Genomic DNA, 15,868 nt, shown 5'->3' with positions numbered 1-15,868 from the left:
CCCCAGCATTTGCAGGTCAGACTGTGGAAGTCCTCTGCCTAAAACACTGGAGAGTTGCTGTGATTCGGAGGAGAGCAAAACTGGGCCAGGTGGGCAAAAATAGACTGATCTGGATCCTATATATTCCGCCTGGCCTTTGGTTTGGACTCAGTCTGACCCTTATGTTCTCCCCTGCCCCCCTTACGGTTTTGATCTATGGGCTACTTTTAAAATGAGGCTGCATTTTAAATTGCATTTTAACCTGTATTTTCAATTGGTGTTTTTTCCCCCTATTATGTTTTTATTGTAATTTTACTGGTGTTAGCCGCCCTGAGCCTGGCTCTGGCCAGGGAGGGCGGGATATAAATAAAAATTTATTATTATTATTATTATTATTATTATTATTATTATTATTATTATTATTATGGGAGGGAAAACAACTCAGCACTGCACAAGAAGGCTCTCAGGTGTGAACTCTGGCATCGCTGGTAACAATGATTCAGTACCAGGTAATGGGGAAAGACCTGGCTCACAAGTGGCTGTGCCTTGTGGGCTTCCCAGCAGCAGCTGACTCACAGGGCTGCTGCAAGGATAAGGGGCGAAATGGAAGAATCATGGAGCAGCAACTCAGAGAAGGGCTTTCCGTGGGGTGGCCCCTGTTCTGCGGAACAGCATCTCTTTTGGGATGTGGCTGGCACCCACTAGCTAAGCTTTCCATAACAAACCAAAGATGTTGTTTTTCTTCCAAAAAGCTTTACCAGCTGGATGAATGGATGTCTGCCACAGGTATGTACTGGGCATTGCTTTTGAATTACAGTGGTACCTCGGGTTACATACGCTTCAGGTTACAGACGCTTCAGGTTACAGACGCTTCAGGTTACAGACTCCGCTAACCCAGAAATATTACCTCGGGTTAAGAACTTTGCTTTTGCTTCAGGATGAGAACAGAAATCGTGCAGCAGTGGCGCAGCGGCAGCAGGAGGCCCCATTAGCTAAAGGTGTGTCTCAGGTTAAGAACAGTTTCAGGTTAAGAACAGACCTCCAGAACAAATTCAGTTCTTAACCCGAGATACCACTGTAATATGCTTCTGTGTTATCCCTAGCTACTCTTTTATCGTTTTTGTCTGTATTGTGTACATCACCTCAAGATGTGTGTGGAAGGCAATTAATAAATAATTATTAACGGTGGTAATAATAATTGATATTGATTAAAATTATTAATAGTAATGAATAATAGCGAGCTGCTGGGAGGAAAGGTGGTGGCAATGAGTAAGCAGCTCCCTGGAGGAAAGGAACATACAAAAATTTAAGGAGCCTCCCTCCTCCACATCCAGGTCGTAACACTTCCTTTTCACAACTGTACGAGTGCAAATCCACAGATGAGCCAAGAGCTGCGACAAGCACCAACATGTGCCTGTTGCCCAGCCGTGCCAGAAGAGCCTCCATCCTACACATGTTGCAGCCATACTCCACCCACTTGTCAGCCATTGCGAGACACAAACCCACACCCAGAAAAGGCCTCCTGATCCCACTCTGGGTCACCTGCACAGCTCTGCTAAAGCCCTACGCCGGGCTCCCACCCAAGGTCTTTCCCAAGACTTGCTTCCACAGTCCTATAAAGAGATCAAGGTTAGAACGGTTAAGCCAAGAGTGAGAGAACCTCAGGCCCTCGGCACCTCTCTATCTGGCCCTTGGGGTTTTCCCCAGATCACAACCTTCAGTGGCCCCAGAGTGTTCTTGCCTAGCTGGGATGGGTCTTTGAACTGGATGATTTATAGACGGCGGGGTGTAGGTGTGTGGGGGGGGGTTAGAAAGGTATCGTATTTTTCGCTCTATAAGACACACCAGACCATAAGATGCACCTAGTTTTTGGAGGAGGAAAACAAGGGAAAAAATATTCTGAATCTCAGAAGCCAGAACAGCAAGAGGGATCGCTGCGCAGCGAAAGCAGCAATCCCTCTTGCTGTTCTGGCTTCTGGGATAGCTGCGCAGCCTGCATTCATTCCATAAAACGCACACACATTTCCCCTTACTTTTTAGGAGGGAAAAAGTGAGTCTTATAGAGCAAAAAAATACGGTAATTTTTACTGTGCCCGCTTTTACCTCTAGCATGTCCCCACCCCCAGGATTCTATGAGAGCACAGAGTGTAATATTGAGCAAAGAATCCAGCTGCCTAAGAATCTCAACTTACCAAAATAAAATAATAATAATAATACAAGAAAGCTTCTAACCCTCATGGCTGCAAAGATGTTCTACTACAAGTAGAACAGTAGCTCTGTGAGGGGAACAGGGGTCTCCTCACAGCTTTCAAGACCCTTAAAAATTTACAGTTCCCATGATTCTTTGGTGGAAGCCATGATGTAATGATGATACAGTGGTACCTTAGGTTACATACGCTTCAGGTTACAGACTCCGCTAACACAGAAATAGTACCTCAGGTTAAGAACTTTGCTTCAGGATGAGAACAAAAATTGTGCAACAGCAGCAGGAGGCCCCATTAGCTATAGTGGTGCTTCCGGTTAAGAACAGTTTCAGGTTAAGAAAGGACCTCCAGAACGAATTAAGTACTTAACCCAAGGTACCACTCTACTGAAGTAGTACCGTATTGCTTTAATTGTATAGCATGGATGTGGACTGTGTCTCAAACCGCAATACATCATCATCTTCTGAGGCCCTTCTTCGTGTGCCTCCTCCATGAGAGGTCCAGAGGGAGCCAACACAAGAACGTGGCTTTTCGGCAGTGGCTCCCCATTTGTGGAATACTCTCCCAAGGGAGGTTCAGCTGGCACCTTCGTTATACAGTGGTACCTCGGGTTAAGAACTTAATTCGTTCTGGAGGTCTGTTCTTAACCTGAAATTGTTCTTAACCTGAGGTACCACTTTAGCTAATGGGGCCTCCCGCTGCTGCCGCTGCGCGATTTCTGTTCTCATCCTGAAGCAAAGGTCTTAAACCGAAGTAATATTTCTGGGTTAGCAGAATTTGAACCTGAAGCGTCTCTAACCTGAAGTGTCTGTAACCCGAGGTACCACTGTACACCTTTAGGTGCCAGGCAAAAATGTTTCTCTTTAACCAGGCCTTTGTCTGATTGACCATCCCTTTAAAAATGGGGGGGGGAGCATTGGGTTGTTTTTGTTTTTATTTTTACTATGTATTTTGTGTTTTTATATGATGGTTTTAAGCTGTAACCGTCCTGAGACCTGCAAGATGTCATAAATAAAAATAAGCCTACAGGCACGCCCCAGTCTTCACATCCCTGCAAGCAGGTATGATGTACAAAAGAGAAACTCCATACAGTGGATTGTGACGCTTTAGGATTATTTTATTGCTGTACTGATGGCTGCCATATGTGGGTTGTCCTCCAAAGCTGGAAATATTTTGGACAAACTGAGCAAGACCAACGCAAATCCCTCAGCCCTCTATTTAATCTTGTGTGGGTTTTTTAATCAGTGAGTGAAATATCAAGGCACACATCGAACCTGTTCAACCCCACATCCCAAAGAAAGGATTGCACAGGCTAACGGGGATTACAACACACTGTGACGTAGCCAATATCACAACACCCATTTTATTGACTTTAAGAACCGTGACAAAGTATCTCGCCTCCCCGCACCCACCCACTGAAGTACTTTTAATCTTTTCCCTCCCTTGGGTCAGAACAAACCACCCATCCTAGAGTCACACGACAAAGAGAGGCTCACATGATGCTCTGGAAAGCCAGCCTTCCCCAACGTGGTGCCCTCTGTCTCTTTTGGAGTACAATTCTCATGAGCCAGCACAGGGCAACAGGCTGAGGGAAGGCTCTATTAGTCCACAAACAACTGGAGGGGCACATCTCCCCCACTCCTGAGTTAAATCCTCCTTTGCAGGGAAGTGCCAACCTATCAGGGTCAACTGGGGATGCTAAAGCCTAGGCCTGTGCACGTGTGCCATCTTGCATCACAATCCAGAAAGCATGTGCAATGTGTGCCTTGCAAGTCGTTTGGGTGGCAATCAAGGCAGTCAAGAGTGCCCCTTTGCAAAGCAGTGATTGGCCAACCCTGCAAAGGGACTAGTGGGTGGAGATTTAAATGTCTGGTTCAATGCTCAGATAAGATTGGAGTTTCCGCTGCAACATACTCCTTCAGTGGGATAGCAAAGAGTGAACTTAGATGAAGGCAGGGCAGTCAGGTTTTAATCCTTTCTCCATTGCAACACATAGAACTACGAGTTAAATGTGCTTCAGTTTGAGCGTTTTCAGGTTACGCTCCGCGGCGACCCAGAAGTAACGAAGCGCGTTACTTCCAGGTTTCGCCACTCACGCAGACGCTCAAAATGACGTCGCGCGCATGTGCAGAAGCGGCAAATAGTGACACGCACACGCACAGACACAGCTTGCGTTCGCTTCAGGATGCGAACGGGGCTCCAGAACGGATCCCGTTCGCATCCAGAGGTACCACTGTAAAGGTAAAGGGACCCCTGACAATTAGGTCCAGTCGTGGCCGACTCTGGGGTTGCTGCACTCATCTCACTTTATTGGCCGAGGGAGCCGGCGTACAGCTTCCGGGTCATGTGGCCAGCAGGACTAAGCCGCTTCTGGCGAACCAGAGCAGCGCACAGAAACGCCGTTTACCTTCCTGCCAGAGTGGTACCTATTTATCTACTTGTACTTTGACGTGCTTTCGAACTGCTAGGTTGGCAGGAGCTGGGACCGAGCAATGGGAGCTCACCCTGTCGTGGGGATTAGAACCCCCGACCTTCCAGTTGGCAAGCCCTAGGCTCTGTGGTTTACACCACAGCACCACCCAAGAAAAGGAGGTTGAAAGAGAGCCAAGGGTTTTAGGGCATCAGGTAAAACCACCACTGTGAGAAGGGTCTCAGCTCAGTGGTAGGACATCTGTTTTGCATGCAAAAGATTCCAGGTTCCAAGTCTGAGATCTCAGAGCAGGCTTCCTCAACCTCGGCCCTCCAGATGTTTTGAGACTACAATTCCCATCATCCCTGCTAGCTAGGGATCATGGGTGCTGTAGGCCAAAAACATCTGGAGGGCCGAGGTTGAGGAAGCCTGTCTTAGAGAGATGTTGCCACTCTGTGTAGACAATATTGAGCTACGTACTCCAATGATCTAACTCTGCAAAAGGCAACTTGCTCTGCTTCTATGAGAGGCCTCGGGGCTCAATTTAGGAAGGCAGGCTGGCTGGCTGGCTGGCTGGCTGGCACGCCAAGCGGAAGCACACCACAAACTGCAACATTTTGTTGCCGTTCCCACTTGTTGCTATTCAATACAACGTCTATTTCTAACTTTTAATGATGAATAACGCTTTGTGTAGCTGAATTGGGCTCTGCTGCTTGATAAGTTTATGCTGCAGTAAATTGCTTAGTCTGCTGCAGCAAGAACAGCCAAGGGTCTTGTGACACTATAAAGGCTTAACATTGCTGCCTCTCTGGATTACCTGTGGTTCTTCCAGAAGAATGAAACTGTTCTTTGGAGACTTTAGAACTGCAGGACGGTTTGTAGAAAGGAAGGAGCCAGTGACATAGATCAGTAGTTGACCCAACAACAATTATTAGAAAATTCTATGACCTTTTTCTTTTTTCTTTAAGTGTCAACATGCTTAACTCTGTTCAACTCCTCTAAGTTCAGGCTTTGATACTCACAGTTCTATTACGGATATGGTGGCCAGGAACCCGTCAAATATTGGAGGTCACGGCTGGGCTGAGATCTGAGTCTAAGACTTCCTGGCTCATAGCTCAAACACTTAACCCACAAAATATCCTAAGAGATGGTGGCTTTCTTAAGACTAACCCGGCAAGTTCACAGGTGAACTCGGCAAGGTCTGCAGGGCTTCCTTACCCAAATCCAATAGCCCATTTGCTAACATCTACTAGATCTCACAGCCTGAGGGTACAAGAGGATAGACTTTGGGTTGAACATTACGAGCTACATCTTGAAGATAAGAGCAGCTAAGCAGGGGGAGTGGGCTCTCTTCCTTGCTGGATGCCTTCAAGGAGAGGCCAGACAACCTCGAATCTGGATTTCCTGTTTCCTAACTGGGCTAGATTAGGAACCTGCCAACCCTATTATTTGAATCTATTGTGCTTCTGGGCCACTGGTCTTCAAGATGAAGGTCAGGACCATAGCTGTCAACTTTCAGATTTGAAAATAAGGGATCAGCAGCCTCACCTGTCCCGATGACAGTCTACGCTACGGGATATCTAACAATCCGGGATAGCAGCAGGAAACGGCGCTGGAATAAGGGAATTTCCCGCAAAGAAAGGGAAGGTTGAGAGCTATGGTCAGGACCCACTTTCAAGTGTTGCAAGAGAAGAACTATTTTTCATGAAAATATGCAGCATCCAAAATTTGTGATAGAGGACCCCCCTGTCCAGCAAAATGCATGCTTACACTAAGGGTGAGTCCCGAGTCTGAAAGCATATGAGGCAACTGTTCTAGCAGGCTTGAGATTTTAATCATGGGGACCAGCAGAAAACCCCAAACCTCTTTAATCATTTTAAACACAGTAGGGATTATCTGACCTCAGGGCAGACCTTAATAAAAATAGCCAAGGGGGGGGGGAGGTGGTCATTTCAAGCAAATTCACAGAGAATATATGCACCCTGCAATCTTGTTCAGTGGGCAGATGCAGACCTCGGCCAGTCTGTCCTCATCATCACCACAGCCACACCGTTGTGCACCTACTCTGAACTTATTCTTATTCTTATTCTTATATACCAGCATTTAAAGCCCTCAACAAGTTAGGCCCCAAATACACACAACTCCAAACTTACGTTGAGGTTACATTCCAAGGCACCACACGTTTAAGTGAAATCGTGTATATTTGAAACCCATTGAAAAAGCCTGCAAACAACCTATCCTCATTCCACCCTTTTTGTGACTTTTTTGTGACATTATTGGATCACTTTTGTGTTCGATGCGATGCACACGCATGTGGTCACAGACATCTCATGGGCACCTAAAACAGTGGCTGCCTGTATCTGAAAGAACATATCCTGTACTACAGACCCCCGCAGATGTTAAGACAGCTGCGGGGGGGGGGGCTATTGGTATTGGAAGATGGCTCTCTGTGGGAGCTTCTAAGTTGTGGAATTATTATTATTATGATTTCTTAGAAGGTCCCAGGATAGGTTACAACAATAAAATCTGTTTTTTAGAAATACAATCAGAAGATGGGTAGCTGGGGGGGGGGATATTTTTCCTTTAAAATCTCTCTCCAGTATCAAATGCCAAAGTTATAGAAGGAGAGGGGAACATCTTGGGCATTAGAAATTCGTCAGGTGCCAAGTGCATTTTGCACCTGGCTATTGGGCACTTGGAACCAAGTGAATGTGCCCAGGTGCCCGGATGGCACCTGACACCTCCACCATCTGGAAGTGCATGCCTGGGGATCCCTGGATCTTGACTATTTTCACACACTAGCAACATATCCTGTAGAATTCTGTTATATTTTATCTGCACAATCAGAATGAATTTCAGGAACCAAAAGGTTGTATTGAAAATAAGACTTTTGAGCCGTCTGACCCCAAAATGGCAACTAGGCATTCTGTTTTAGTGACTGTAACCCTGTTTTAAGGAGCCATTTGGCACCTAGCTTATGTAGCTGAATTTCTACCACTGCCCATAGCTCAGTGGATACAGCATGTGCTTTGCACACAAAGGTCCCAGGTTCAATCCCTGGCATCTCCAGGATGAACTGGGAATGTCCTGCTTCTAAAACCATGAAGAACCTCTGTTAGTCAGTGTACACTAAGATAGGAAGCTCAGTGGTCTGACTCAGTACGTATAAGACAATTTGCTATGTTCCTATCGGTGGCCTTCCAGATGTTGGATTACAAATCATCCCTGACTGCTGGCCACGCTGTTTGGAGCTGATGGGAGTTGGGAGTCCACCAACATCTGGAAGAACAAAGGTTCCCCATACCTGCTTAGAATAAACTGGAGATTTACTGCTTACAATAAATATATTGTGCTATCATCACACTACTCCTCCTTGCCCTAGTGGTTTCCTGCACTGGGGAATAATTCTTGTTGCTCCCTTCATTAGGGATCCCATCTGCATTCCACGGGAGGGGGGGCATCTTATTTCCTCTCCCCCTCCACTCAATCCTCAGGAAGTAGCAATCTCCCAGAGATTTTTTTAAAGCAGAACTGTTTAGGCGCCAGAGACCAAATCCTGGCAGACTGCTGTGTGTGTGGCTGTGTACACACCATACATTTAAAGCATATTACATCCCACACAAAGTATCCTGGGTACTGTAGTTTGTTAAGGGTGCTGGGCACTGTAGCTTTGTGAGGGGTACACCACAGTTCTCAGGGTTTGGGGAGGGAGCATAGCTGTCAACTTTTCCCTTTTCTTGCGAGGAATCCTATTCGGAATAAGGGAATTTCCCTTTAAAAAAGGGAAACGTTGACAGCTATGGGAGGGGGGTGAATGTGTACAGGGCAAATACTCAGGCACAGGCTGTGATTAAAAAAGCACTTTCCCCTATCTCCTCGTTTATCAGGAAGCCGTCCTGCCCCCCCCCCCAAGATCTAGACCCCAAAACACCCCCAATACAGAGGACACACATGCAACAGTGACCCACTTCCTTGTGCACTCAAACCACGCAAAATGGACTAGGGCTGGAAACGAGGAGGAGCCGGGGATGGTGCTGGGAAGGGAGAGAAAGAAAGAAGCCAGGGTCTGACCTCCCACCCCGCTCCCGTTTCTTTCATTGTAAGGCTACCATGGCTGCACACTGGTACCCGACACCCAAAAGGGCTGCTGCCCACGTGGTGCTCACCTCCAGGTGCTCTCTGCGGAGAAAGGAGGGATGCCCCCGAAGCCTCCAGGCCCGGCGCAGCAGGCTGGCGGCGCTGCTCCTCCTGTTGCTGCTGCAGAAGAGATGGTTGGCAGGCACTCTCCCATTCAGGGCGAGAGTCTGCGTGGTGCCTGTGCGTGTAACACACCAGCCTAAAGCTCCTCCTCCTTCCCACTCAATGCCGGAGTCCCTCCCATCTCTTTGAAAGGAAGAGGGGGAGAGGAGGAAAAAGGATAATAATTTAAAACTCCTCCTTTATTCTCCCCCCTTCCTCCACTCCTTATTTTATTCTAATTTTTTTTCTCTCTCGTCTGTTTGTTTGTTTGCTAAAAGCAAAATCAGCCACCGGTGTGGTGTGATGGGAAGCCGGTTACTCCAGATCAATCACCTTTGACCCTCCATCCATCAGCCACTTGCTTGCCACCCACTTTCCCAGCCTCCGCGTCCCCTTGCAGCAGCAGCAAGCAAAAGCAAGCAAACGCGCCGCGCTCATTGGCCGCCCGCGCTCACACCAAGCCGTGGGGTGTCACCAATCAGAGACGCCCCGGGAGGAGTGGCCAATGAGGAGATGGCTGTGGCCTGAGCGGCCCTGGGAGCCCTCTCGTTGGCTCCCGGGACTCAGGTGGGAGGAGCCAGGAACTTCGCAATTCCCATACTGTTACAGCAGCAGTTTCATAATAGACCGCTGGGCAGAGCGCGCGAGTTAACCCGCTGCAAACTGCAAGGGAGGCGATGCGCAGAGATTAATAAAGCAAGAGGAGGCAGACAACGGGGTGCCCCACCCTGGATGTGTGATTCTAGTTTACTTTGCTGGACTACAACTCCCATCAGCCCCAGCCAGCATAGCCAGTGGTCACTGGGAGTTGTAGTTCAGCAACGTCTGGAGAGCACCACGTTGGCTGCGGCTGCTGGAACAGAGCATCCACTTACCCGCCCAGAATTTGGGGGAATGGTTAGAGCCCACATGATCATCCCATACAGTGCTACCTCGGGTTAAGTACTTAATTCGTTCCGGAGGTCCGTTCTTAACCTGAAACTGTTCTTAACCTGAAGCACCACTTTAGCTAATGGGGCCTCCTGCTGCTGCCGTGCTGCCGGAGCACGATTTCGAATCCTGAAGCAAAGTTCTTAACCCGAGGTACTATTTCTGGGTTAGCGGAGTCTGTAACCTGAAACATATGTAACCCGAGGTACCACTATATATGTGTGGAAGAGCCTTGCAGGATATCTGTAGCCTTCCTGGTATCATTTAGTTACTTAACATTGCAATTATTTTCTCCAAAGTGGTGCATCCTCACGACAACCCTGTGAGGAAGGTTAGGATGAGAGGCTGTGAGCAGCCTACAGTCACCCGGCAGGGCTCATGGCTAAGAGGGATATGGACCCTGGACCTCACTGGACTCCAACTCCCTTCATCCATGACTACGCTGGTTGCTGTGGCTGATGGGAGTCGGAGTCTGAACAACACCTGGAGAGGCCACAGGTTTCCGATCCTTGATGTACATGGTAAGTGACTACCCAATGCATTATCATTTTAACCCCAGTGTGGGGACCCTTGGGCTCTCCAGATGCACTCAGTGTACAACTTCCCTCATCCCTGAGTGTTGGCCAGGCTGGCTGGGGCTGATGTTCTTGCCCAGCCCAGGAGGACCGCAGGACCCCCCAATTCCTGCACTGCCACATGGAGAAAGGATGTGCATAGCCGCTGAAGCATGGAGGAAGAGGTTTTGCTTTGGAAGTAGCTGCAGGTTGAAAAGGGCAAGGTTGTTCTGTATTTGGTTTAAGGGGTGTGTGTCATGTTACGGCCAGAATAGATTACCCCCACAAGAAGGGCATGATGACCTGTGGTTTGTCCTTAGGCTGGGCAGGAGCCCAGTAAACAAAGGCAATTAATATTACGTAAAGCCTTCCATTAATTTCTCAGGTAATTAAGGAACATAGGAACCTGCCTTATATCAAAGCAGGCCCCTGGTCCCTCTACCCCAGTCTTGTCTGCACCAACCGGCAGCAGCTCTCCATGGTTTCAGACAGGGATCTTTGCCAGTCCTAGCTGGAGATACTAGGGATTAAATCTAGGGCCTTCTGCATTCAGACCAAATGGTCTGCCCCTAAGCTATGACCCTCCCATAAGCCAGTTTATGATGAATTTAAGGTTCATTCACACCCACCCATAACATTTAAAGCACATTTATAGCAGTTTAACAGTCATAGCTTCCCACAAAGAAACCTTGGAGCTGTAGTTCACCCCCTCACACAGCTACAATTCCCAGCACCCTTAAACTACGGTTCCCAGAATTCTTTGGGGGAAGCCATGTGCTTTAAATGTTTGTTGTGGGGGCAGGGAGCACTGTATTGTGAATGTAGCATGGGGAGAACTTTTATTTATTTATTTATTTTTTAAAAAATACTGTATTTTTCCGTGTATAAGATGCCCCCATGTATAAGATGACCCCTATTTTTAAAAACCCAAAATTAGGAAAATGCACTATGCACTATCCATGTATAAGATGAACCCTTATTTTAAACTTCAAAAATTTAGGGAAAAATATAGTCTTATGCACGGAAAAATACGGTATATACTGCTTGATTGGGGGAAAAACCCTCAAAGCAGTTCAGAAGAAGATAAACAAGGAAATCAAGGAAAATTTACAGTTCTACTTTAAAACATACAAAATTTAAAATGCTGAAACTGATTTAAATTATCTCAAGTTTCTAAGCATCTGGGTAGCCAAAATAAGGATGTTTTTAGCAGGCACCGAAGAGAGTAAAAGTGAAAGTACCTGCTGGATCTCTCTTTGGGGGGGGCAATTATTTTTTATCCATTTTCTAATTTATAAAACCAAATTTTAAAAGTGCCTGCTTAATCTCAATAGGCAGGGAGTTGCAAAGTGCAGGTGCTGCCACACTGAACCACCAAGTCCTTACGAAAGCAGAATGGGTATTATGGATATTATACAAGGTATTATGTGGCACCTGTAGTAATGCCAATTCCACCAATCAAAGCAGTCATGTGGGCACATGTTGGGTATTAGGGAGCTTTTGCCCTTAGCTGCACCCCACCCTGCTGCAGCCCCAACTCTCACTACAATTTTTATTGAAAAGGAAGGGGGGGGTTCCCATTCCTTTCAAAGGGAATCTGTCCACTCTTCAGAAATGAGACCGACCATGAAGCACATTTGATTTCCACATCCAAGGACTTCAGTCATCCAACACTGGATCCTTGCCAGTCCTGCTGGCTGGTATGCTGTGCCCACGGGATCAACTGTGCACGCCCAATTTCCTTCTGTGGCTGTGACAAGAGCGTGATCATCTTGCCACATACCAACTGCTCCCGGCTGACAACAGCTCTCCCCAAGGTCTCAGGCAAAGGTATTCTCCAGGCAGACAGGCTCCCCTTACAGCCTTGAACCAGACGTACCAGGCTGTGAACTTGGGAGCATACACCATTCAAAGCGTGTTCTACCAGTGAGCTTTGCTTTATTTCAACAGAGAGATACCTGCTTGCTGTTTTGGGGTCCCCCCCCCAACAAGGGATGGTTGTGTTAGATTAGTGTAAGACAAACAGCAAAGTCTTGTGACACCCGAAAGACTCATAGATTTAGGCTGCATTCACCCCCCACACATTTGAAGTACATTTAATGCATGTGGCTCCCCACAAAGAATCCTGGGAACTATAGTTTACCCTTTAAAGAGGTACAATTCCCAGGGTCCTTGGCAAGCAACAGTTCCCATAATTTTTTTTTGGGGGGGGGCAACACATGTGTTTTAAATGTACGGTATGTATGCAGCCTTATTATGGTGTAAATGTCGTGGACTAGAGAATGTGACAAAGACAAGTGACAAGGAACCTGTGGCCCTCCAGAACTTGTTAGATGCCAAATGGGATCTTTTGATAAAGGGTGATATATAAATTGAATAATACAACAACAACAACAACAACAACAACAACAACAACAACAACAACAACAACAACAACAATTCAGTAGAACTATTAATAAAGAATAGGCCAAGAAGAAATCACTCGCATATAATGACCAGAAAGCCGAAGGATTGGGGGGCAGATTTCCAGAGGGGCAGCCATGTTAGTCTGTTGCAGCAACAACTGCCCAGAGTGCAGTAGCACTTTAAAAACTAACGTATTTCTTATGGTTGTGAACCACAATCCACTTCATCAGATGCATAAAGAGTTATCATGAGTCCAAGAAAGCTTAGCTTTGTCTGCAAGGTGCCATGACGAGACTTGGAAAAACATTTTGTGTTTTTCAAGATAAAGCATCAGCTCTTGGGAACATTGGGAGCGGAGTCAGACTATTGATCCATCTAGCTCAGTTTTGTCTACACTGACTGGAAGCAGCTCTCCAGGATTTCAGGAAGAAGTCTATCTCAGCCCTTTCTGGAGATGTGAAGAATTGATCCTGGGGTGGTCTGCATTCAAGCAGGTGTTTTATCACTAAGCTACAGACCTTTTCCTTTGTGAAGCTCTTTTCCAGATAGCCTGTTATGAAACTCCCAATGGCAAGGTGCTTTTTTTTGGCCAAGCAGTGTTGGGGCAAAGAAAAGATTTATCCTTATGCAGCAATTTGGTGCAATCCTTAAGCTGCTTAAAATAGCTTATTGTGGGCTTAGTTCTGCTGACTGATGTGAACAACTGGATTTCCAAGGACGGCCAGGCTCTCTTAACAGCTTATATATTCAGGTAGATCAGTGGTTCCCAAAGTGGGCAGTACTGCTCTCTGGGGAGCAATAGGATTACCTAGCAGGGTGCTAAGAGGGCAAAGGGGCTTTTCAAAGACCGCCAGACTTTGAAAAGCTGGTTTTCTTCTTTTTTGGCCATCACTCATAGCTGAGTAAGGTTGTCTTCCATGAACACAGTCTTAGTGGTGTGTCCAGAGGTGACTGTGGGGGCCAATTCTGGACCCACACATCCTTCCACAGTGGGGGCATAGGTTTCCAGGTGGGAGTTGGTCATGGTGAGGGTTTGCCAAATGTGCCTTCCTCTTAGTTCATTTCTTCCTTTTGTCCTGAGTTTGAGTGTCTTCAAAATCCATGACACCTTTGGTAAAGGCTGCTCTTCAACTGCAGCGCTCACAGGCCAGTGTTTCCCAATTATCAGTGTTTATAACTACATTTTTTTTAGATTTGCCTTGAGAGAGTTTTTAAACCTCTTTTGTTGATCACCAGCATTACGCTTTCCATTTTTAAGTTTGGAATAGAGTAGTTGCTTTGGAAGATGATAATCAGGCATCCGAACAACGTAACCAGTCCAACGAAGTTGATGTTGAAGAATCATTGCTTCGACACAGGTGATATTTGCCTCTTCCAGTACCACTACCTCTGACACATGTGTGTAATCTCTCAATCTCTCTCTCTTTCTCTCTCATATGAACAGTAGCCATTAGCTAGAATTCCAGGGGTAGGAGAGTGAACAATGTTTTCATTTTTCAGAATGGCTTTCAAAATATAACATAATTCACTATTTCATGGCCTCATCAAAGTGAGTACAGTGGTACCTCGGGTTACAGACGCTTCAGGTTACAGACACTACAGGTTACAGACTCCGCTGACCCAGAAATAGTACCTTGGGTTAAGAACATTACTTCAGAATGAGAACAGAAATCGCAGCGCGGCAGCGGCAGGAGGCCCCATTAGCTAAAGTGGTACCTCAGGTTAAGAACAGTTTCAGGTTAAGAACGGACCTCCAGAACAAATTAAGATCTTAACCCGAGGTACCACTGTATAGATTGAGCAAGACTCCGCAAGATTATGTGAGACTACAATATCCTGGACTACATTATTTTCATCGGGGGGAGGGCTTTTTTGTAGCAATATGTCCTTTTATGTCAGCAACATGTTAATTGGTTACACTGCTGGAATTCATGTTGTGAAACATGCATCAAACTTTGAAAGCAATTTCAAAATCCTACGAAGGAGCATCAGAATTGGGAAAGAGAAAGAGCTGCAAAGTGGGATGGACTCAATTATTTGCAGAAAGCGAACAAAACAAGACAACATCACAGATTACATCTCTGTCCAGGGGTGCAAGCGTTTCCCCAGGGTTTTGGCCTCCTTTGAATTTGGTTACTGCAGAGTGAGACTTAAGGTCAGAGAGTCACAACCTTTTAAAGCGTGTGGGCAGATTTGGATTTTTGAGCGAGCATCATGAGCACAACTCCTCTGATTCCTTCTTTCCTTGCTCTCTCAAATCAGGCCCCCACCATTAGACACAGAAATAAAGCTGATATGAACACACTTCACTTTTCTAAAGAATCCGAGTAGAAGTCGGATCCATTCAAAACAAGCTGAATCTAAATGTTCTAATGTGCTTTAGGAGTAGAGTGTGCATGTTCTTCAGGAGTAGCCAACAAGGCTTCAACGTCAGTCAAATTCACCACCTCCAAGCAGTCATCCAGCTCAATCCCTAATCCAGTAACAGTCCATTTCTACCAAACTGAGTTTTCACAAAGCCATTCTGTTCCAAAAAAGAAAATCCAGCAACGCAGTTACCACAGCTGTTTCAGGATAAAGAAAGCCTAGTTGCAAAGCCAATCTCTATCACCACCTTGTGTTGACAACGGGAAGGAAGAAAGAAGCCTTCAAACATCCTTTGAACATGTGACTTTCAAACCAAGGGCCGCAAAAGAGACTGAAAGGCAGATACGCACCATACATTTGAAGCACATTCAATAGACATTAAAAGCATATGGCTTCCCCCAAAGAATTCTGGGAATTGTGTTTTGTTATGGGTGCTGGGCAGCATGTCCATCTTTGCCCTGCCGCCTCTCCTGCCACCCCACTTTGCCAGTGCCTGCAGCGGCAGGGTGCCAGTGGCTGCACCACCTCGGGGGCTTCCGCCACCTGAGGCGGATGCTTCACCCTGCTTCATGGGTGGGCCAGCCCTGGTAATGGGAATTGTACCACTGTGGGGGTGTGCTTTCAATATGCACTGAAGATGCTTTAAATGTGTGCAGTGGTGAATCTACTCTGAAGTGTGATTTCTTTGCAAAACGAAGTTAGAAAGTCCCCGAGACAGCCTGTATACTCCTTAAAAACAAACAGTAAAATGCAAACATTGGAAGAAAAGGCTGTCAGTA

At 46.5% G+C, this 15,868-nt stretch overlaps 1 protein-coding gene across 6 annotated transcripts in view; it reads right to left on the bottom strand.

The window, feature by feature from the left end:
* ACACA (acetyl-CoA carboxylase alpha) overlaps nucleotides 1–15,868 on the bottom strand; it is a 204,061-nt gene that overhangs the window by 182,576 nt on the left and 5,617 nt on the right. For 2 of the 6 annotated variants that reach the window (XM_081172824.1, XM_081172825.1), the window contains exon 1: nucleotides 8,760–9,213. The exons of 1 other annotated variant lie outside the window; for it this stretch is intronic. In XM_081172824.1, the coding sequence (XP_081028950.1) occupies nucleotides 8,760–8,884 (125 nt within the window). In that variant the 5' untranslated portion in view covers nucleotides 8,885–9,213. Of the gene's footprint in view, nucleotides 1–8,759; nucleotides 9,214–15,868 lie in introns of those variants that run through there. 3 more of the 6 variants (XM_081172822.1, XM_081172823.1, XM_081172827.1) reach the window with 2 other exon arrangements.

The sequence above is a fragment of the Podarcis bocagei genome, assembly GCF_964188305.1.
Source record: "Podarcis bocagei genome assembly, chromosome: 15".
NCBI classification, from domain to species: domain Eukaryota; kingdom Metazoa; phylum Chordata; class Lepidosauria; order Squamata; family Lacertidae; genus Podarcis; species Podarcis bocagei.
Note: the sequence above shows the minus strand (reverse complement) of the source record. Positions and strands in the feature narration are given on the sequence as shown.